The sequence below is a fragment of the Passer montanus genome, unplaced genomic scaffold (assembly GCF_014805655.1).
Source record: "Passer montanus isolate IOZ18808 unplaced genomic scaffold, ASM1480565v1 scaffold3, whole genome shotgun sequence".
Taxonomy (NCBI): domain Eukaryota; kingdom Metazoa; phylum Chordata; class Aves; order Passeriformes; family Passeridae; genus Passer; species Passer montanus.
Genome location: NW_024367707.1, coordinates 7,548,906 through 7,571,885, shown reverse-complemented (window position 1 = coordinate 7,571,885; position 22,980 = coordinate 7,548,906). Strand labels below are relative to the sequence as shown.

The window sequence follows — 22,980 nt, the reverse complement described above, 5'->3', positions numbered from 1 at the left end:
GCAGAGAGGGGAGGAGGCCAGGAGAAGAAGCAGTGTGATAAACACCCCAGCTCAGAGCTCACAGAGCATCATGCAGGTGATATATACGTGCACAGCAACGTGGATGTATGCCAAATGCATCCAGCTCCAGGCCCATGTGCATATCCAATTGTACATGCACGGAGTGGTGCACATAAGCAACCAACTGCTACACATCTACAAATCTTTTCCCAAAGCCAGCACATTTTCTAAATAAGCCAGGTGGACATGCAAGACTACTCCAGGTGTTAGCAGGAAGATAACTTTGCTTCAAATTAATGGTATTTTTAAATATTGTCTTAAAAAGCACTGCCACTTTTCAGTTTACAAATGGAGTATATCTGTATAATCTAAAAAGACAGACAGACATTCTGTCACTTCGTATCTTTATAATAAATCTACATGCATGGATAACTTTCTGCCCAGCCTCTCTGCTTCCATTTTGGCCAGATACACAGCACTGTTTAAGCATGTCTGCATTTGTTTGCCACTGATTAATCAGTCAGGCATCAGTTTGCTTGAATAAATTACAATCTTCAAGCACATATGCAAGGTATGTTTTTAACTGGCTACTTTTTGAGGTGTTAGATTCCTAAGTAGTTCCTCTTTTAAAGTATCTTTATTTTTCCTAACTACTGTGGAGCTACAGGTCATAGTCATGAAGAATTTCATGCACGAGCTGCATTCCAGAAATATCACTGAACAAGTGCAAATAATTATTTCTCTTATTGTACCAAATGAATTTGTCTGCCTGGTTGAAAATAAGAGTATCTCTGTAATTTTTTTTCAGTACTTTAGATCTACAGAAGTTCATGTATAATCTGTATGTACATATTTAAAAATACATCATAATTTGGACTACTGAACAAATCAGGAGAAATTTGTTGATAAGTCAAGAAAGCATATGACTTGGTAAAACAAACAAACAAATCCCCTCAATCTTCTCCATGTGATTAAAAATGTACTTTTTCTGGTCCTTTCAATGTCTTTGAAATGGAAAATCCCAGGGAAGTAAAATATTGATAGCTATTGTATAAGTTAATTAACAACTATGGCTAAACTTAACCTCAGTTTTCAAATTTGACAAATTAACAGTTTTAAACTCTGAGGAAGTTAATCTTTAGTCTCAAACAGTTGTGTCCAATTCTGACGAGGAAAGAGTCGATGTGTGACTGTCAGCATTAGTCACTCATGGAAATGTACCTGGTGAGCTGCAGACCCAAACTGCAGTCAGGCACAGTGCTGTGCCATTCCCTGGGTGCAGTGGGAGTGACAAACACTGCACGTCTTTTCCAGAAGACATGGGGAAACAGGGTGTTGAATGAGGACTGCCACCACAGTCATCTCTGTAACAATGCAGAAGTGACTTGGCTGTCACCAAGTTTCTATCAGCGCTCACGGAAGCAGACAGTGTGTGAGAAATCATTTCACTCTCGAGACAGTAGTGCGGGTGGGGGAAGGATGCACTTGCCAGCATTCCCAAATATCACCTTGGAAAGGGCACTTTGCAGTGGAAAGCACCAAGGACAGCCCACAGCAGGGCTGGCACTGAGAGTGAGCAGACACTTCCAGCATGGAGGGTGTGGGAGGATGGTGCTGCTGCCACCACTTCATCATCACCTTTATTACACAAACATGACAAGAAGTGCCAATGAAAACTGACCCATCCCAAACCCACACTTCCTGGATGTCTCCCACTTAGCACGTATCTCCTGGACAAATCCAAGCTGGTGATTTGACTGCCATTTGACTGCCACTCGTATTCTCTTATTTCCATTTGCATCATCCAGGAAAAAAATAAAACACTGCCATTTGACTGCCACTCGTATTCTCTTATTCATTTGCATCATCCAGGAAAAAAACAAAACAGATGTACAATTCCATGACAAAAGGTGCCACTCTTCTCCTGGAGCATATGGCAAATATTACGGTGAGGACAACTTTTACATAATCTGTATGCTTATCAAATGTATCTTTCTTTTTTCCACAGAAGGCTGGGGCAGAACAAACACAACTTTTACATAATCTGTATGCTTATCAAATGTATCTTTCTTTTTCCCACAGAGGGCTGGGGCATAGAACAAACAGAGTGAACCCTTCTTATCTGCTTATGTCAGTCTACAACGGCAGAAAATACAAGAAATGGAAACCAGAAGAGCCACAGGGAAAGGAAGTTCAAATGTGTGCCAAAGAGAGTCACTGCACTTCAACACAGAGCTGCTCTACTGTGCATGCAGCTCTGTGCATGCACCTTGAAAGACACACAGAGATTTACAGTGCAAGGTGGGACACGCATGGCAGTTACTGCATGGTATGTAACACAAGGTTGTAAGATAAGAGCTTCTCTGTTCTGGGCTTTCTGTACAGCACAATCTGTGCATCCAGTACTGACCTTCTCATGAGAGGGTTCCTGTGGTACTGGACCATGAAGGAGTATTTTTCTTTAGAAAATATGGAAGAGTGAGTTCTAAAACCTGAAGGTTTTAGAAAACACAAAAATAAACTATGCTTGTGAAAGTCTGTGGTCTATAATTCCAGTGTAAGGAATAACAGCTACTGACTGGAATGCAGTATTACTTTGGATATGTGGATGGCTCTTGCCTGGAATTGCCATATCTTTTTCTTTTTTACACTCTATCAATTAAATTGTATGGAAGTCTGCATCTGGACTTGAAAACCAAGCTGCTATATGTGTATAAACTCATAAAAATAAACAAAATGGAGAAAAATGCAACTGTTGTATTCTTATTTTGAAGAGAATGACAGCTTTTTCCAGAAGCATTCTGGATATCTGTAATAGCTGTTATGTTTTGTGTTTTCTTCAAATGAGATTCTACTTTTAATTGCTGAAATATATAAACTTAAGATGATGCTTTCCCCAAGAACATTGGAAAAATGCCATGATGACATGTAGCATACCAAAAGAAAGGAATTATTGAATTTCTCAATTTAGACTCATAAATAGCTTCAAGGAAGGTTAATATTATGGCATTTCCTCTGTTGATGGAAGGATGAAAGTTATAATTTCTCAATGTAATAAGATTATGAAACACATTTGGTTGTTTTTTTCAAAACTTTCATGGGTGCCAATGGTTCATCCGTTGTTAAATGCCCAATACTGCCATCTTCTGTACCCAAGAAACAGCAAATTATGTGTTACTTTACATGTATGTTCTGCACAAGGAACAGTGGAAGTACTACTGATGACAACTCCTTCATTTTCAGTGAGTCTAGCTAGGATCTGGCACGGGGTTAAGTAACAGCAGAGAGGTCATGGTCTGAATATTCATTGGTCAAGTGGCAAGTGTAACTGCTGACTACAGCAGTCACATGCTTGCTTTGAATAACTTCACCGAGCTTCAGAGTAAGAAAGAGGATACTCATTATGCTGTTAATGAACAGCACAGTCAATTAGTCAGATTTTGACAGAGCCTGCTGTGGTGTGCTTCACCGTCAGCAGCTCCGGCTGTTTCTGCAGTCTACTACCTCCTGGATGCAAGCAATAAGCTCCTACACTGTGGTTTAGGAGAGTAATTTAGACCTTAATCAACAATGTACATTATTAATAGCTATGCAAAACATGCCCAAATGAAAGCTACAAGCACACTGCCTCTGAAGGCTGCAATCTATCACTCCTGTCACAGAGGAATTGATTACTGACAACTTGCATATTTCCACCCATCACACCCAAGAGAGTCTGTGTGGAAGAGTTTCCTGCCATGAAATGCGTTTATAATCAGGTCAGGTGCTATGCCTCAGAGACGCTGATGGGAATACATCAGCAGTGCGAGCTGAAGCGATCAATGCGCTGGAACTGCGACTTCCCCCAGCTCCGAGAGGCTGCGGGGCAGGGCAGCCAAGGGACATACCGAGAGCTCACCTCACCGCACTCCCTGCTGCCCTCGCGATTCCCAACACGGCCAAGGCAGCTCGCAGAGGCTGTGGGCAGGCAGGCACTGCTCGGGCCGTCACCCGGTACTGCCATGAGCACCCCAGGCAGGCCCAGCACCGCGGCACGGGCACCCAACAGCACTGAGGGTGCACAGAGGCACGGAAGGCTCAGGGAACTGGGCCTGCTCAGCCTCGAGGAGACCACGGAGAGGAGACCTCATCAATATATATTAATATTTAAAAGGTGGTGTCAGAGGATGGGTCCAGCGAGGGGCCATATTCTCGGTGGTGCCGGGCAGCAGGACAAGAAGCAACGGGCAGAAACCAATGCACAGGAAATTCCACCTGAACACGAGCAAGAACTGCTTTACAGCGTGCGACCCAGCACGGGACCAGCCTGCCCAGAGAGGGCGCAGTGTCCCTCACGGGGGGCACTCGGGAAGCGCCCGGGCACAGCCCTGCGCCCTGTGGCGGCGCGGTTCGAGCAGGGCGGCCACCGAGCGGGCCCGGGGGCGGCGGGGGCGCTGCCGGTGCCGTCCCCGTCCGGAACCGGGGCAGCGGGGCCGCCGGGCCCGCCCCAGGTGCGGCGGGACGGGACGGGACAGCACGGGACGGGACAGCGCAGCATGGCGCGCCCGGGAAAGCGGCGGCCCCGGGTGATGCGAGGAGCAGCGGAGGCCGCGGCGCGGCTGGGGCAGATCATCCACCGTGGTCACTCCCAACCTGACCCACTCTGTGGTTCCGTGACAACGGAACGTTCTCCGCACTCCCTCGCTTGCGGTCCTTGGGGGAGCTCGGTAAATCGGGCTCCCCGTTCCCCCCGTTCCGTGTCCCCGTTCTGTGCCCCCAGCGCCGCCCTCAGCCACGGCAGCCCGGCACGCGCCCGGCCCCGCGCGCGGCCGCCGGAACCGATTGCGCGCCCTTCCGCCGCGGGGTCACGTGACGTCCCGTCGGTACCGCAAGATGGCGGCGCCCATGTTGGTGCCCGAGCCCCCCCTGGGGAAGCCGAGGTGAGGCCGCGGCCGGGCCGGGGCTGAGACCCCCCGGGGCAAGGGGAGGGGCCCGCGGGTTCCTGCGGAGGGTCGCGGGCCCGTCCCGGCCGGGACCGCCCGAGCGCACGACGGCCGCGGCTGAGGGTGCCCGGCCGAGCCCCGTTGAGCCCCGGCGCGGAGGCTGCGGGCCGGGGCAGCCGCGCTCAGACGGGATTCCCCGGTCGGGGTCTGCAGGTGCTTGCCCAGGCCTTGCTCCGGTGCCGTGCGGCTGGAGGGAGAGCCGAACCCCAGCCCTGGAGCACCGCTGCTCCTTGCGCGTCTGCTGCGTGCCCACCTCCTCCTGTGCTGGCCTGGGGGAAGGGGAGTTCCTCCGTCCCTTCCTTCCTTGGGCTTCAAGAGAAAGAAGTTCCCAGGAACTGGGAAGGAGCTTCTCGCTTGTCAGCCCCAGGCACCTGCTGAGAGATGCGCTCCATTTCAGGCAGGGACACGAGGTGAGAAGCGGCCAGGCTGGCCGGGTCAGAGGCAGAGGGCCCCGTGGAGACACTGCTCTGTGGGACAAGCACCGTGGTGTCACCCTGGCACACACAGGTGGTGAGGATGTGAGCAGTGCTGAGCAGGATTGGAGATGTGGGGGAAGTTCTGGCTGGCTGAGTTACACTTGTGGAATCTTTTAAAATTACACACTCCAAAAGGGGAAGGTGTTAATCTCCCATCAGCATTTGGTGTGGCACAATGGCAAGAGCAGAAGATCATCCCTCCTTCCTATCTCTCCATTATCACCTGGCTAGGAAGAGGAAAGACAGAATGAAACTTGACAAAAAAGAGCTTGATGTGGAAAGGCTTTTGGACATTAGAGGCATTTTAACCATAGTGGAAACATGGTGCTGCCTGTAGGCAGCTGTTCAAAGCTGTCAGACAAGCAAAGGGTCTGGCCAAGCTTCTGTAGCAGAAGAGCAGTGCTGAGCATTGTCTGTGGGGGCTGTGGAGTGTGTTTTGTTAGCTGTGCATTGAGACTGCTGCCTGTGGAGAATATCAAAGGAGAAAAGAAAGGACTTGAAATTTCAAGTCCTGTAGAAGAAAGACTGGAATGTGCTGAAAGTTGTGCCAAAATTGTAGGGTAGGAGATCCCCAAGTTATTGTCCCCTATTTAGTGACCAACTTTCAGGAGCTGAAGGAGATTTCATGGAGTTGGTGATGATGTTGAGTACTGCAGAGCTCAAAAAAGATGAGACCCCACGTGTGGTGTCTTCTTGCTGCTGCCCATGTGCAAGTGTGAACAGCACAGCCACAGATTTGCAGATTTCATTGTCACATCAGATGCTGCTGTGGAGTTCCTGTTTCATATAAATACCTGTTAATTTTGCAGTTTGTGGGATTTTGTATTGCTGAAGGAAATTAAGTGCGTGTATGACAGTAAAAACTATTTGTTTAGCTGTTTTAACAGAAGTAATGTTCTCTCATCCTCAGCCATCAAAAGTACAGAGCTATTCTGAAGAAGGAGAAGAGGAAAAAAAAGCGGCAGGCACTTGCCAAACTAAGGGACTCAGGTAAGTGAAGTATTTGGTCCTGTCAGTGAAACTAGAAGTGATTGGGGTTTTTTTGTTGTTTTTTTTTTAAAGATATTATTTTGTGTATCTGTGTTGGCTGTAGCATGCAGTTATGTAGATGCATTGAGTTGTGCTTTTTTTCAGAAGCTGCAGAAAAAGATGAATCTGTGTCTGAGGAGGAAGAGGAGGAAGTGGAAGAAGAGGAGGAAGAAGAGGAAGAAAAAAAACTTGAGGCAGAAAGGTGAGAAATCTAGAAAATGGCATATATGCAATAAACACTTTTGTAATCAATTCCATTTTAGTGCTTTGAAAAGTTTGAATATATTCTGTGAAACACAATCTTTATTGAATATGCCAGGCTACACAGTCCTTTCCTCTAAAGCCTGAATGATTCCTATGGAAAATTCTCTTTAAAATAAGATAAGTTGCAGTTATTATTGTAGTAATAAATACAATATTGATTTGTATTTATGACAGTTGCATCAGTCATGGGTAGTCCTGAAGCTGGTGGTCTAAGTGGTGTCTGGTTTCTTTGGTAGACAAAAACTACATGAGCAGTGGTTGCTGAGAGAAGAAAAGGCCCAAGAAGAGTTCAAGCTAAAGAAAGAAAAAGAAGAGGCTGCAAGAAAACGTCAAGAGGAAGAAGAGGTATAAAGATGTAAAACCTTACAGTTGTGCTAGGCAACAGGGCAGCTTAGTGTAATATCTTCCATTATTTTGTGATGGGCCCATTTTTCTTGATGCTGGTGTGTTTGAAAGCAGAGACTCTCCATTCTTTTGTATAGAAAAGCAGAATTGACAAGAGAAGAAAACAACAGCTCTTAAAAGGGTTTTTTGTCAGATTTAGTTGCTTCTGACTAGATGAAAACTTAATGGTCAAGGAGTTGTAATGCAACATGGTGCTTTTGACTTTGATTGTAAAGCATTGTCCCTTCATTTATTTTTTCTGTTATAAAGAGGAAGATCAAAGAAGAATGGGAAGAGCAGCAGAGAAAAGAGAGAGAAGTGGCACAGCAGAAGCAACAGGAGAAGAGAGAGAGAGAGGTGATTCCTGGTGGTGGGAGGATATACATGTTCTGTGTCCTGTGACATGATCAGATGCAACAGTTATGCATGTTGAAAAGGGATTTTTGTATAAATAGCAAATGTGTTAGTTAACCCATTCTGTCTAAGCTCCTAAACCATTGTTCAGTGTTAAAGAGCATCCAGGGGGTCCATGTACTGAAGTGTAACTCCTGTTAACCCATCTGGTTGTTCACAGCATGTAATTGCTTATGTCAGGTCAATATGAAGGTGCTGTGCCAGTGCACTTTCTGCATCATGTGTTAAAGATAATCCTTCCTTAATGTCCCAGTTAAACACAGTCAGTGCTGAAGAAAATGCCCAAAGAGGATGTGGAATATGGAAGTACATTGCTGCTGTTCCTTAACACAGTTCTTAATCAAAAGATGTGTTACAGTTCTTCTTTACCTGACTCATCCAACAGGATGTATCTTTTTTCAGATCTCCTTGGGTGGAATAAAAATGACATTGAAGATACAAGTCATTGATAACATTTCTGTTAATGATACATTCATGTTAAGTTTTACAAGTTCAGTGACATGGATGTAAGATGTCCTATACAGTAATCCAGTGTGAGGACTGGCCTGTTATTGCCACTGAAGAGTGACTGCAGCTTTCTAGGATCTGGTCATTTTAGATTCTCCACAGTCACAAAGTTTCCAGTCATTTCACTGGGAGGTGTCTTGTGGCTGTGTCTGATAGCCAGAGCAGACAGTTGTGGCTGTCTGCAGGTAATAGTTGGTTGTGCCATTGATAATGTAACACTTGAATGAGGGATGCCAAAGAACAGCAGTTATTGTATTTCCTGTCTTACTTGCTCTGTTGTTCGGGTGTCCATTTCTGTCTTGGCAGAGTAGGGAGAGAAAGTTATGCTTGTGTCCTTTATTTAGGGTTGAAATACAGTTTGGAGAGAGTTGAACCATGATAACAGCAGGATTTTATTTCTCCCCTCTGTCCTTGTGTCTGGGTGTGCCCAAGCCCTCAGTGGGATAACTGGTGTCCCTGAACTAGATGAAAGCAGCTTCCTTTTTTATTGGTTGTTGGATTCTTTGCTTTGTGTTTTTCTGGGTTATTATTTACGGGGATAGTGAGTTAAATTGGCTCATAGAGGGCAATTACAGTCACCCAGAGGGAAACTGATTACCCAGCTAAAAGCAGAGCCACCCATTTTAGCAGCAGAAGTTGTTTAATTGGTTTTGCCTGCGTCTTGAAACAGCAGTTTCTTCAAGTTCTAACAGTGATGCAAGAAAAAAACTAATTTCCCTCCCTAAAATGAAGAAATTTGATGGGTAGTGGTGGTTAGAGGCTTTTTTTGAGAAGGTGAAGGATTAGTTTTGGCTTTGGTTTTTTTCGTTTGTGTGGTTCAGGAAGTTTTATTTGTTTGTTCTATTTCATTTTTCTTTATTAGGGTGGGTACTATCTGATATCCTTGGTGATCAGTACCAGATGCTGTCTGGGTCCTAATTTTTAATTGCATTTTAAAATTTTTATTTGCTCATTTAAAATTTAATTCATTCTCTTCCAGTTCTAGCATATTTTCTTGTACTGATTATGTTAAAATATCTTTTTTCTAGGAACTTCATAGAGCAATTTATTAGAAGTAGTGTCCAGCCAGTTTTGGAGAGTGGTATTGTTATGCTCAGCCCACTTAGAAAAACGAAGGGAAAGAGTATCCTCATTGCTTTCCTGTATTTGGAAGGCTAGATATGGTTAACTTACAATGTTTAAGTTTCTTACCAGTTACATCTCTTGCTGTAACAGAGGCTCACTAAGCATTATATTTTTCTGTGTTCCATAAAATGTGTAAGTTAAAACATTTCGTGCTACTAAATGGTTATGGACTTACCTGTAACCAGGCTGTGTAATAGAGCAGGAGATAGATTTAAGCATCAATAGTTCAATGATAGTTTTAAAAGAGAAAATTAAACTTTTATGTTGTCTATCATTTAGTTTAGAGATCATCTACGTGAGGGTCTTGTCTGGTGTATCCTTTAACAGCTTTGTGATACATTAATTGCTACAGAGCCAAAGTAAATCTCCTGTTTTTAAAGCAAACCCCATCACACTTTCATTTTGCATAATCACTGAGCATTGTAAATTAGGTTCTTAACTAAAGAAACCAGATGTTTTGTGTATCCTCAGGGTTTTCACTAGTCCTGTGTTTGCACCATTTATAGGCAGCTGTGCAGAGGATGCTGGATCAAGCTGAAAGCCAGGTATGCTCAGAGACTTTCTGCAGAAAGAACTGAAAAGTAATTTAATTTCCATCCGGTGTTTGCCTTCTAGCATGCTGTCCATCTGCTCTTGAGAACCTAATGGCCTGAATAAATTTAATATATAGTGGCTTGCATGAGCTGTAAACAATTATTTACTGGTGGAACATAATTAAGCATATTTCTGGCTGGTTGGTGGCAGTGCAGTTGTGCATGCTGATGACTGTTCAGGAGGTCTGAGTCAAAATGAACCTGGAAATACTGCTGTGTGCTGTTAAAAACCACTGTGCATGATGGCTTATTTGTGAATTGTAATTCTCAATAAATCTGTCAGTCCTGGCTGGCAAGATAAACTTGTTTTTTTAAGCAGATGTCAGGCTCTAAATAAGAGGATTCAGTGGTAGAGGAGGGCACAGATCCTTAAGGAAAAGAAAAAAAGGTGGGGGAGGGAGAAGCTTGACTGCTTGGATGCCTGGAAGAGCATGGATCTCAAGCTGGCAGTGTATAGAAAAGAAAGCTGCAGTTTTCTTAGACTCTTAGAGATTGCCTTAAAGAATAATTTGGATTTTTATCCCTGTCACATGGTTAAACTTGTGAAGATTCTTGTTCTGTTTAAACCACTACATGAATCTGAAAAATAAGTTTTAACCTATTTATCCATTGTTTATTGATTGCCATAGGTACATTGGAGTTACATTTGGTTCTAAATCATATTTAAACAGTTCTTTAGGTAGGGAATCTGTTTCATAAGATGGATAGGAAACTGCTCTGAACTGCTGCCTGCCCAGAGCTCAAGATGCATTAGCAGTGATGTCTGCAAAGGAACAGTCAGAAATGTGGTATGTTAGAGACTGCATTAGAGTATCAGTTCAGGGTTCATTTACTGCTGACATAACAGGGCTGTTCTGTGGACAGAAAATTATGGCTGCAAGTCATGAACAGAATTGGTAGCTGGGTCAAATACTGCTTGTGAATAAAAAGAATTTTCAGTTGATTTAAAATGAGAGCTTAGGCCAGTCAGCTTTACAGATTGTTTGGTTAGAATGACTTCAACCAAAACACATATTTTAAAATATGTGTCTTGGTTGTAGTCATTCAAGGCTTGCAACTTGGTGAGGCCATTTTGAATTACAGAAATCTTAATGACCCAAAATGATCAGTACAGACACGTTTATTCTCAGTGTTAACTGTGAATTTAATTTTTTAATTCTAGCCTTTGGCAGATTTCTTTTATTTTAGCCTTTTCTAGAAGCACATAAAAGTGATAATGATGAGCTTGCTGAGCTTTGGGCTGTTGCAGAGAAAAATAAGTAAATAGTCCCAGCTTTCTCTCTGCCATGTTGTGGTGGTTTTGGCTGGGGTAGAGTTAATTTTTTTCATGGTTGTTTTAGCTGGAGTAGAGTTATTTTTTTCATGGTTGTTTTGGCTGGGGTAGAGTTATTTTTTTTCATGGTAGCTAGTATCGGGCTTTGTTTTGGATTTATACTTAAAATAGGGTTGAAAATGTGGAGATGTTTTTGTTATTGCTGAGCAAGGCCTACACACACCCAAGGTCTGCCTTTTCTGCCAAGGTCTTTTCTGCTTCTCATACTGCCACACTGGTGAAGAGGCAGAGGGTGCATGGTTGGTTGGGAGGAGACAGCCAGGACAGGTGACCCCAACTGAGCAAAGGGATATTCCAGACCATCTGACATCATGCCCAGTGTATAAAGTGGGGGGAAGAAGGAGGAAGGGGGGACATTTGGTGTGATGGTGTTTGTCTTCCCACATCCCTGTCATATGTGGTGGGGACCTGCTTTCCTGGAGATGGCTGAACACCTGCCTGCCCCTGGGAAGCAGTGAATGAATTCCTGGGTTTGCTTTGTTTTTTTGCCTGGCTTTTGCTTTCCCTCTTAAACTGTCTTTATTTCAATGCATGGGTTTTATATCTGTTACCCTTCCATTCTCTCCCTGATCCTGCCTGGGGCCGTGAGCAAGCGGCTCTCTGGAGCTTGGCTGCTGGCTGGGGTTAAACCATGACACAAGTGTATGAAGTGAGACCCAAGGCACAGGGCAGCTTTGAAAAACAATGCTTTAAATAGGTTTAGCTTGTCCTGTAGAAACATAGTGCTCATAACTGCACGTGAATTCAGTTGTTAAGTTTTATTTTTGACACTCTGTTTCTTTACTGTTTTCTAACTTCTGTCTACTTTAATGTTTCTTCCACAGCTGGAGAATGGTGTGAGTTGGCATAACCCAGAGCCCCCAGAGAATCTGGGAACAGAAAAGGATAGAGCAAATTGCCCATTTTACATTAAAACAGGTTCCTGCCGATTTGGAGACAGGTAATCCATTGAATATTTACCAGGATAGAAGTGTGTTGGGGAGATAAAACAGAGACAACTTTATTAGGTCATAAGCAAACTGAGGAAAAATTTCTGCATAGGACTGAGAGCAGAGCTTTGCCTGCTGGAATTGAGCTATTTATTGTTATGGCATATTACTGATGGTGCATTCTGGTTACATTGGTCAGACTGGAGTTTTCCTTAGCTGAGACTCATGCACAGATATATTCTGATAGAATGTGTATGGTCTGTTATTAGTACAGGTCTGATATGTCAGATGCTAGTTCTTTATATTTCCTAATTTGCATAAATTCAAATCCCAAATGGACTAAAGAAAGTAAGTTAGGTAAATCTGCACACTTGTTGTCAGGAAAGTTGTCAGGTAACTTCCAGAGCTCTCACTATTTAAATGTGTGATGCATTCAGTTGTGATTTTGGTACACTGACAGGGTGCTCCTGTCTCGAGAGGGGAAGTGTGGTAAAAGGGAAGCACAGAGAAGCTCATCAGGGTGATGAGAGATGAGCAGCACCTCTGTGGAAGTGGCTTTCAAGTCCAGACTCTGCTTTCAGAGAGGGGGATGGAAGGGGACTGTGGTAGATGAACAGCAAACTCAGGAGTAGGGTGGGAATGGTTGTTTGCAATTTAGTCAGGTGCCTCAGAATGTTTACCAGCTTTGACAAAGAAAAGACTTTCTCATGTGAAACAAATGACAAACTTGTTCCCAGAGGATGTAGAGGAAACCAGAAGTATGAATGAGTATACAGAGTATATGTTCATTGGCACCCAGGAACAATAATGACCCAAATGCAGCTTCTGGTTTGAAAATCTCGGGGGTTTTTTTTTGTGCTAAGGAGAAACAACAGCTTGGCAGGGAAGGACTCTGATATTTATTACATGAATCTTCATCAGGAACTTACGAGGTTATTTTACTAACTTGTATCACTGAAACATGTGCAGTCTAGCTATCGTAGTTTTCTCTATCCTGGGAGTAATTTGTTCCAGTGTGACGTATATTGTGGATAATTATAAGGTAATTCAACTATATGGAAGCTTCAAGTTTACATCTTTTTTTTTCTATTTTGAAATATGTGTGGAATTCCATAATAAAAATTTCACCAGCTATATCCCTGCAGACAGCATTTTTTTCAGATGTCTGGGTCTTTGTAGTCTTTGCAGTATTTTTGTTTTAGTGATCTTTAATGGAGATAACTTCCATGGATTATTTATGGATTGCATAAAACTCAGGTTTGCTTTGAACTTTGCATTTGAACTATGAATAGCCCTTGGAAAATAAATACTGAGAAACATCATATTCTGCCCTTCCTCTTTCACCCCTGTTGATCTCAGCTACCTCTTCCTTCTTTTTCTTCACATACCTGCTTCCTTCATAATCTGGTCATTTTAACATCTGGTGCTGTCTCTAAGTTGAAGGACTGGTACAGCTAGGGTAGGACTGGAAGGATGGGTTGAAAGAAGTTGTGATAGTTGTGACAGAGCCAGCATTATCAACAAATAACTATTGAATCTTGTCAAAGCTCACTATGTCCTGAACAAGCTGAAACTGGCTGAGTTTGCTACTACCAATTTCCCCAGTGATTCAAACCCTAACATTTTGCAGTAATACTGGATTCTTGGATGATTCATTTTCCTTGGAGTTCCTTTTGTTCTGTCATGTGAATATATCATTTTGTGTACAGACAATATTAGGTTAATTTAATATTTTCTGTTCTGTTATTGAAATTGAACAGCAAAAGGAGGCAGCTTCTAAAATGTAAAAAAACCAATAATCATCAAATTAATTTTTTCCTGGTTTAGTTTTGGGATTGGAGATTGGATTTTTTTGTTGTTGTTGTTTGCCTTTTGAAGTCTAAGGGGCCAACCAGACCGTGAGAGTCCATTTCTGATGGACTGGGTACAGAAAAACTTCCTAGCTGAAGTCTGAGTTGTAATTGTCCATTTTGAGACCTGGCCTCCCTGCAGTTCTTCTGTGCTGCCCAGTGACATAGAGACTAGACTAGTCTGGATGTTTTCCTGGTCATGTCATGAAAAAGAGAGAAATGTTGGAGAGTTCATGACCTAGTTGCTTGGGGATATATTGAATGGGAGTCATAAAGCACAGTGAAATAAAGATGGAGAACATGTGTTTCTGACTGAATCTAAAGGTGTCTAGGGGAGAACTGTATTTTCAGCATGTTATTGAGGCAGCCTGAATATGATGGATGGTGAGGGAGATCTAATACTTCTATGGCTGCCAAGAAGCTGCAGATTAAGATACGACTGATTTAGAAGAATCTCTTTTTTTGTTGGGGTTTTGGTTTTTGTAGGTTTTTTGGTTTGTGCATTTGTTTTTGTTGTTGTTTTTTCCTTTGTTTGTTTTGGTTTGGGGTTTTTCTGTTAAAAGTGGAAAAATACCAGACTTACACTCATCCAGGTGCAGGTCTAAATGTGCTGTTCTTCCCACATTCCCACTTTCTACTCCCATATGATGAAAACAACTTCAGTAAAAGTTGTTCAGTTTGCAAAAAGAAGAGCAGGGACTTGCTTTAAAATCTCTTTACAGAAAGACTGCTGACAATCTTTTAAGCCCTTCAGAAAATGAGAACACATTAACCCTTGTAGCCTAAAAGACATTACTTCAGCTCTCATTGTGACACTGCTATCCATTGCTTTTGTAGTTTTGCTTTCTTAAGCAAGAATGTGTTTGTTAATGGCCTTAAGGAAGCCTTAAGGTTATGTATAAATTCACTCTGAAATACGTGGTCTAGTAATCGAAATATCTTGATCTTCCACTAATGCATTTTCTTTTATAGTAACTGTAACTGAAAATAACAAATGTTTGAAGCTTCAGCAAGTGTATCTTCTGCTGAAAGTGCCAATGTTTCCACTTTCCTTTCTTCACTGCTCTGTCCAGGTGTTCTCGCAAGCATAACTACCCCACATCGAGCAAGACGCTGCTCGTGCGAGGGATGTTCATCACTTTTGGCATGGAGCAGTGCCGGAGAGACGACTACGACACAGATGCCAGTCTGGAGTACAGTGATGAGGAGACCTACCAGCAGTTCCTGGAGTTCTACGAGGATGTCCTCCCCGAGTTTCAGAATGTGGGGAAGGTGGTTCAGTTCAAGGTATGCATCTGAGTGCAGTTTATGAGCCTTACGAGCAATTCTGTCCAGCATGCCCCAGCTAAATCCTGTGGGCACTAGGGAGCTATGCTGTGTCCTTACAACAAACTCTGCATCTCTCATGGCAGCTGTAAACTTGTCACTGCTCTTACAGAGCACCATCTTACTCTGGGTGAATCTTCTCTCCCATTCCTCTGAAGTGTTACAAAAGCTTCTATACTGCACGTTATTCACACTACTCAACAGTCCACTTATCTCATATTCCTTTCTTTTCTTATCCTGTGCTAAGCCCCAGAGGGTCCATTAAGACTGTTAGACAATATAAATACATCTGAGCTACTGTGTTTGGGCTTAAGGAATGAAATAGTGGGGATATGAAATGCATTTGGAGTGTACACCCAACCAATGTCATTTCAGGACTGTCTGAATAAAATAAAATCAGATCACAATGAACTGAAAAGATAGCATATATTTCAGTAGGAAGAATTATAGAAAGGTAAGTTGCATAAATGGTCTTGAGATTTGTCATCCTTAATTTGTGCATTTGGTTTGTTCAGTGTTTTGTACTGATATTTTCCCATTTATATTGTTGTTTCTACGGGGATAAAGAGGGATCTGTAAATGGAGACCTCAGAGATTAATGATGTGTCCTAACAAAATATGCAGCTTGGGTAGTGCAGTCTCCTTGTATAAGAATCTATTGCAGCATCCCTTTCTGCTTGCCTTCCTGAGTGTTTTCCTGCAGTCACCAGGAGGCATAGAGTGCCTTTTCTTCTTTTGTGTTCATCTACTGACAGCTGCCTCAGGACTGAGATGGCATTAGCATTTCAAGCAAGAGGAAAGTAGGAGTGAGTTTTCAGTAGTTGTATAATGAGCTTTATAGGTAAGAAACCTTTACTTGTTTGAAGGAGTAAAGCATCCCCTCCATATTTTGACTCATGGAATAATAGCCAATTGTCCTCTACTAGAAAACAAAATGCAGATTCCCTGTGGAGCCTGGCTTGAAAAGCCTTATCAGCAAAGCCAGTCCTTGGCTTTGTACCATGGTTCTGTGCACGTGTGCTAAGCAGCACCTGCTTGGGTCCCTGTGACTATTAGTGTGGCATTCCTTGGCTTCTGAGGCAATTGTGCAACAGCAGGATGATTCTCTTGCACATATTTGCTGCATTAGAGATGCTTCAGAAAAACATGTTGGCTGCAGAGATCTTAACTGTGAGTGAGCTGAGACTCTGACCATTTAGAATCTGATTATACACACCCCTCTGTCAGCTGACTTACTTTTCCAGTGTAGCCCAAGGTTTTATTCTGGCTGTTTTTTCTGGGAAGCCGCTCCAGAATCTGGAAGATCTTCATAAAATACTACCTTAGATCACTAGGGTTCTTCTCCTACCCAAAAATGTCTATGGCAAAATCATTCTCACTTGTTCTTGTATTGACACTGTTTATCTCAAATAGTTTGACTCCTTATCCTGTAATACTTAATTATACAAGTGCTTGTTGTTGTGGCTGAAGCCCTTTGCTGATGCAGCATACAAAGAGGTATTCCCTGAGGGTCAGTCAGGGTTCAGGGATGAAAGGAGCCGCTAACTTGCTGTGGATATTGGAGGAGGCCTGCAGGCAACAGAGGCTGGAATCACAGTTTGTCCTGGAGAACTGGGTTCCACCTGCTTGGACCTGCCTTTTGGAATCTTTTGTAACTAGCAAGCTTTTTCAGAGTTAATTTTTGAGAGCTTTAGATCTACTTTGAATGCTAAATTATTACAAAAAAGGTTTTTCAGAACCATACAGTGAAAAAGCCATTTTAAAGGGATGCTGTGAAGATACATTGCTCAAGAGTTTCTTACTGTAGTGAATCCCTCATTTCCACATGAGGAAACTAATAATTGTTGTCAGAGCAGGATTTCGCTGTTGCACAGTAGGGTTGGCCCAGACAAGTGCAAGACAATGGAGTACAAGCTTTCTTGTGGACTAAGTTAAGCCAAGGTCCCAGAGTTAATCAAAGCATAATTTAAACATAAGCCAGAAAGGTTTTGGGTTGGCCCAGACAAGTGCAAGACAATGGAGTACAAGCTTTCTTGTGGACTAAGTGAAGCCAAGGTCCCAGAGTTAATTTAAATATAAGCCAGAAAGGTTTTCTTTTTCTTTTTTCGGTTAACACTTATTGTTTTGAAAAACATCATCTCTAAGCTGATATGGATGAACTGTCTTAAATGAGAATTGTACATCTCAGAATGTGTGAGCTGCTGTACAGCATAAACCTTCCATGCCCTGACTTCATGTTTCCATCCCCTCAGGTCAGTTGCAACTATGAGCCTCACCTGCGAGGAAATGTGTACGTCCAGTACCAGTCGTAAGTACTCACAGTCTTACCAAGGGTTAGAGCTGAACTCCAGAGCTGAATAATGAATAAGAAGTGTTTGTATCATCCATGCAGTTCATTCTCACACTGTAGTGGGAACCTAAAATTGGTAAGGGGTGTCTGAAATGATTGTGTGATGGTAATGCCATCTGTTGCTTTTACTTTTTAAAGGGAGAAGGACTGTCAGGCAGCTCTGGCTCTGTTCAGTGGACGATGGTATGCAGGCAGACAGCTTCACTGTGAATTCTGTCCTGTGACGAGGTGGAAAACTGCCATATGTGGTGAGTCTTGGAAAAGAGAATATGTGTTACTGAAATACTCACTTGTAGAAGTGAAAAAGAGGAATTAGGCTGTAGCTTTCAGATGTGCCTAATGCTATTTATTTCTGTTTGGAATATAAATGTGGTAACTTGCTTGTGTAGATCCAGGAAAGAAAGGGAGATTACACCATGTCACGTAAGTATCTGAATTGTTTTAGTGGATTTACTATGGTCTAGAAAAAAAGGTTTGAATTCTAGCTTTGGAAATAATAATCTTAAGGTGAAACTCCAGGAAGTACTAATTTATCTCTTGAGAAGCTACAGCAGTTTCTAGACTATCAACAGTTCTAAGCAGTAAATATAACATGTGACTTACCTAGATTTACCTTCTTACATTAAGGTAAATAAAACTTAATGAAATTAAATGTTAAGTTTGTTCTAAGCTAAAACCAAATCTTCATAGCTGTTAAAAAGCTAATTCCAAGAAAAGTACACAATGAAAATTAATTTTGTGTGAGTTAAATTGATAGGTGGTCAGATGCATGTTCTTCTGTTTGGAGAAGCAAAATTCAGTTTATTACATTTCTTCCAGTTGGTACATAATGAAGAAAGAGATTTAACAGGTCTGGTTCATAAAAAAGCAAACCCTGATCTGTTGCAGGCTTATTTGAAAGGCAGAAGTGTCCAAGAGGGAAACACTGCAACTTTCTTCACGTATTCAAAAATCCAAACAACGAGTTTTGGGAGGCCAACAGAGACATACGCATTTCTCCTGAACGGACTCATCAGTTGTCTAAGAACTCTGAGAGGAGAAACCGATCGAGCCATCGCGACGACTACTACAGCCGGTCCAGGAGAAGGGGCAGCCCGAGCCCAGAGCATTCCTACCGCAGAAATGGGGAATCCGAGAGGAAAAAGAGTCGCCGCAAAAACAAGAGGCGGCGCCGGTCGGGGAGGTCCAGGAGTCGAGAGAGGAGGAGGTCCCACAGCAGGGGCAGGAAGAGGAGAGGCCGCAGCCGGAGTCACAGTCGGACACGCAGCAGAAGCAGGAGCAGAAGCAGGAGCAGAAGCAGGAGCTCCTCTCGATCCAGGAGCAGGGGTAAAAAGAGATCAAGCAGCAGAGGAAAAAGTAGTGAAACTCCCAAAACAAAGTGAGAATTACTTTCAGAAATCCCTAATTGGTAAAAATAGAGCTGACAAAGAAATCTTCCCAATAGGGCACCAGATATATATGAATTTCAAATAAAGTGTTCTTGCACATTAAAATGTTTCTTCCTAATAAAGGAACGTAGTTTACTGAGTGTGAAACTTGAGAAAATGTAAAGTTTTAAGTTCTATAGAAGGTGTGAATGTGAAGTACTCTAGCTACTCTGTCCCTCTGAACTGCTGCAACACCTGGATGCACACTGAGTGCAAATAGAGAAGTGAAGCCTCTTTGGTATATGCTTATTTCTGTTATGTGTATGTTAAGTGTTTACTGTTCCTGTAAGGAGTTAGTACAGAATAGCCAGTGTGCAGTAAATTCACACCCCAGCACACTGCAGATCCAGGGCTGTGTAGATGATTGCCATTTGTGTTTTTCATCTGTTTATCAGAAATTGCTTTCTAGACAAAGAAAATATAATCGTTTTATGAGTTGGAGAAAAGGGATCTCAAAGACATCACTGTTTGATTGTACAGTACTTGCCCAGTAGGAGCTTTTTGGTCATGAGTGTTGGATTTTTCTCGGCCCTGACTGAGCTGCTGAGCTGATTGCTTGTAGGGATTGCAGGAGACTAAAACCAAGCAGAAAGTGCACAGAGAAACAATCAGTTTATTCAGTACCTTAATCCCCAAGTAAGACTGGAGACCATGCAACTGTAATCCTTGAGTGAGGTTAGAACTACTTTGCATACCTCTTGGTTGCACACAGTTTGTAGGTGAAAACGACCTGCCTGACTTGTGCAGGAGGGGTGGAAAGTGTCCATGGGGAACCAAAGATGTGACTGTGAAGGCTCAGTCAAGATGGCTGCAGAGCGGCTGAAGAAACTGAAGGGTTTATACATGAAAGACTATTTCATGGTTCTGGGAGAGCAGGACTTGACTTAGAGTCTTTTTAGGTTTATTTTACAAATAGTTTAAGACACCCTACTGCCTTGCTTTCCTACCACAAGGTGAAGAGTAGGGTACATAAAAATGAAATTATTGGGACAAAACCTCCTTGAAATGAAAGCTACATTAGTGAAGTACCTACAGTTAGATAAATCCTTACCAATATTTTTTCAGTTTTATTTAAAAGATTTGTGCTGTTAGATGTACTGTATTTCACATGGCTTATCTTCATGTTTTAACTTGGGCATCTCAGTGTCCTCAGACACCTAGAGAGAGCTTGTAGCAGCGAAGGTGCAGGTGCCCTAATGGTCTGTAGAGATACCTCCCTGTCTTTAGCCTCTCCAAAGAACTGGGCTCCTGCCTTCAGAGAACCACACCCCATGAGTTAGAAGCCTAAAGCAGGCATGAAGTGCTCCCAAATAGGAATTCATTACAACTCCCAGCAATGTAACATAAATTCCCTTAGATAATCTAGGTTTCCAACAGCATTCCTCACAGCAAGAATGTTTTTCTCCAGGATAGTTAAGATCAAGTGAACATTGCTTCAGCATATGCTATATATGTATATTTTTGCTTTTCTAAATGCATAGTGCACCTAGCATGCTGATTATACATTTTTCCTTCTTTTTTCATGTGTAACTTGTCCAGTATGGAGTAATACAACAAAAGTGATGTTCAGTTCAAACCCAACTTTCTTGACATATTGTCATAAATGTAGGCAGAGCTGTAGCTTAGTTAATTTGATTAAATGTTTTTGTTATTAACAGATGTAGGAATTGTAATTAATTAGCATAATTTTTGAAATAATAACTTTTTTAAAAGGCATATTTCAAAGGATAGACAGCACGAAGTTTTTAATTCCATTTGAGAAATTTGTTACTGCCAGTTTCTTACAATGTACCTTTTTCTCACCACACCTTAGAGACAAATTTTCCCTGAGGTTTCTATTTTTTTATAGATGCTCAGTTGTCTCACTGGGTCACTTGCACTGCATGTGGCAGACTGTTACATCCTCCATTCCCTGGGCTGCCCTGCTTCCCACAGCTCTGGTGGGAGAGCTGGCTTGTGCCCGTGTGGACACTCTGCACCCCGCGTCACGCGGGCAGATGTCACGGGGCATTATCCAGCAAAATCAGCTGTCCAGCTCAAAGAATGTGGAGTGGGTGGTGGCAACCTGGGACCAGTCAGGTGAAATAAGCAAACCAGGCCTCTATGGGATTAGAAACTAAGTGCCCAATAACAACCATGTGAGAATTCCACAAGTGATTAGGCTCCTTGTCCCCACAGTTTTGCAATAGGATTTGGGAAGCTGAGTGACTGTATTTAAAAAAAAATACAAAAAAAAAAAACCAAACAAACCAAACTTGCTCAGAAATGCATGTAAAAATTTAAATATACTTTATTTCTGCTACTACAATGGCTGAAGCTTCAGCTTGTTTTCTTGAGGTCTGGACCCAAACATGCTGGCTGTACCTGTACAGTGTAGGACTGGTAGCTGTGATTGCCCTGCACTTTCACGTGCCATCTGTTTGTTACACAGAATTTGAGTGCTGTAGATCTGACAGCTTGCATTTGTTAGCATGAAACCTGGGATTCCACCAGTTTTCTGACCTTGGAGTTTGTATTTTTCAGTATTGTTTCTCTGCTTCATAATCTTAAGTAGTGTTATATGCATGGTTTTGTGTTTCCTTATTATTATCTGAGTGAGACATTTTATTCTGGAGAGACAAACAGACTAGAAGTTTTTTAATGTTAAGTTTAATTATTTTCTTTCCCAAAGGGAAAAAGCCCAGAAGAACATGGAAAGGATTTAAGTTTGTAAGGAACAGCCTATTCCCACTGTGTGTTATTCCACATATTCCACAGAAAAGGACCTTATAAAGTGAATTAATATGGGCCAAGTTTTGTTTTGTCTTCAACAACTATTTAAAAGTAGCAGTATTTCAAAATACTTTTTTTCAGTTGTGAATTCTGCAGGGATCACGGAGGTGCTCTGGAGTACTTCTGGCATGTACAGAGGTTCAGGGTGGCAGTGCCAGGGCCTGCCACACGCCCTGCTTCAGTCCAGGATGGGGAGCAGCTGCTGCCCCTGCCCTTCAGAGGAGGAACAGCCCAGCCAGACAGCAGCACTGCTGGTTCAGCAGCACCAGGGGAACCCCTGTAGGCATGGGCACTGTTGCTGCCCAGCAGAATTAAGGCATGAGGGGACTGGGCTTGCCCCTTGCAGCAGAGTGTCTTCCCTCCAGCTGTAGCTGGTGGCCACTTCTGTGGGGTTTCATTCCCTGTCTACCTGTCCAGAGTAGCAAACCCCCGTCAGGGGTTGAGGAGGGGTGGCATGTGTCTGTGTGTTGAATGCAAGGCATTTCTTCTGGACACCCAACAAGGCCTTCCTCTCTGGCCCCAGCCCTTGTGTATAGGGCACGTTGTCCAAAATGCATCCCAAGTGACTCCTGTCCCACATTTATGCCCTGTGATGGCAGCATGGCCATTTTGCATCCAGTTTTGCATTAGCACGTTCAGTGTATTGGAAACTACAGTTTACCAGTGACATTCCTGTGCGCTAAATAACTTGGTTTTTTTTCTAAAGACATGCAAGAGCCTGCTAAAAAATGCTATTGCTTCCTGTCCTGGATCAGCACTTCTTACAAAACATGAAAGATGGAAGTTTATGACAGTTAATAACCTAACAGCTTAATTCACTTTCTTATCCAAAGAGTGCAGCTCATTTTGCTTTCACTGTAAGCTCGTAATTACAATGAACCCCAGTTCTTCCACGTACACTCCTGCTCAGCACTGATGTATCAGGTGAATTGAGTATCTGTGGCTGAAAACCAAAACTGATGTGACATGGACAGGTAACACTTTGTCGAGCTGTGGGACAGACTGCAAAGCAAGCTGGACAACCGTAACCCATGGCATGTGGGAACATGACAGAGGCAGCCACAGGGTGACCATCCCTGTGGCCTTACCCCAAAAGAACAGCAGATGTTTGGGAAGGCCTCTTCGAGTTCAAGACTTAAGTCAGTGAAGTTGAAGACACTCAAGACAACAATCAACTTGCCTGAACAATCCAGAAATTCCTACTTGTTCTTTAGCTCTC

At 42.7% G+C, this 22,980-nt stretch overlaps 1 protein-coding gene across 2 annotated transcripts; it reads left to right on the top strand.

The window, feature by feature from the left end:
* The first annotated feature begins 4,825 nt into the window (after positions 1-4,825).
* On the top strand, positions 4,826-21,229 carry ZRSR2 (zinc finger CCCH-type, RNA binding motif and serine/arginine rich 2). 2 transcript variants are annotated; one of them, XM_039714455.1, is made up of 11 exons: positions 4,826-4,919; positions 6,369-6,448; positions 6,593-6,689; positions 6,988-7,096; positions 7,406-7,492; positions 9,688-9,726; positions 11,932-12,047; positions 14,960-15,173; positions 17,465-17,520; positions 17,701-17,810; positions 18,451-21,229. In XM_039714455.1, exons 1-11 carry the CDS (start codon positions 4,873-4,875, stop codon positions 18,942-18,944), a joined length of 1,449 nt encoding a protein of 482 aa, XP_039570389.1. In that variant the 5' UTR covers positions 4,826-4,872; the 3' UTR covers positions 18,945-21,229. The 2 variants fall into 2 exon arrangements, with proteins under 2 accessions (XP_039570389.1, XP_039570390.1); XM_039714456.1 differs by lacking the exon at positions 4,826-4,919 and adding an exon at positions 5,056-5,392.
* Positions 21,230-22,980: the final 1,751 nt, after the last annotated feature.

What these genes read in the sequence shown, in the direction of transcription:
- ZRSR2 (XM_039714455.1), top strand. Translation starts at nt 4,873, where the DNA reads ATGGCGGCGCCCATGTTGGTGCCCGAGCCCCCCCTGGGGAAGCCGAG. An exon ending in GTGTACGTCCAGTACCAGTC is followed by an intron (nt 17,521 to 17,700) that starts GTAAGTACTCAC and finishes TACTTTTTAAAG; the next exon opens with GGAGAAGGACTGTCAGGCAG. An exon ending in GTGGAAAACTGCCATATGTG is followed by an intron (nt 17,811 to 18,450) that starts GTGAGTCTTGGA and finishes GATCTGTTGCAG; the next exon opens with GCTTATTTGAAAGGCAGAAG.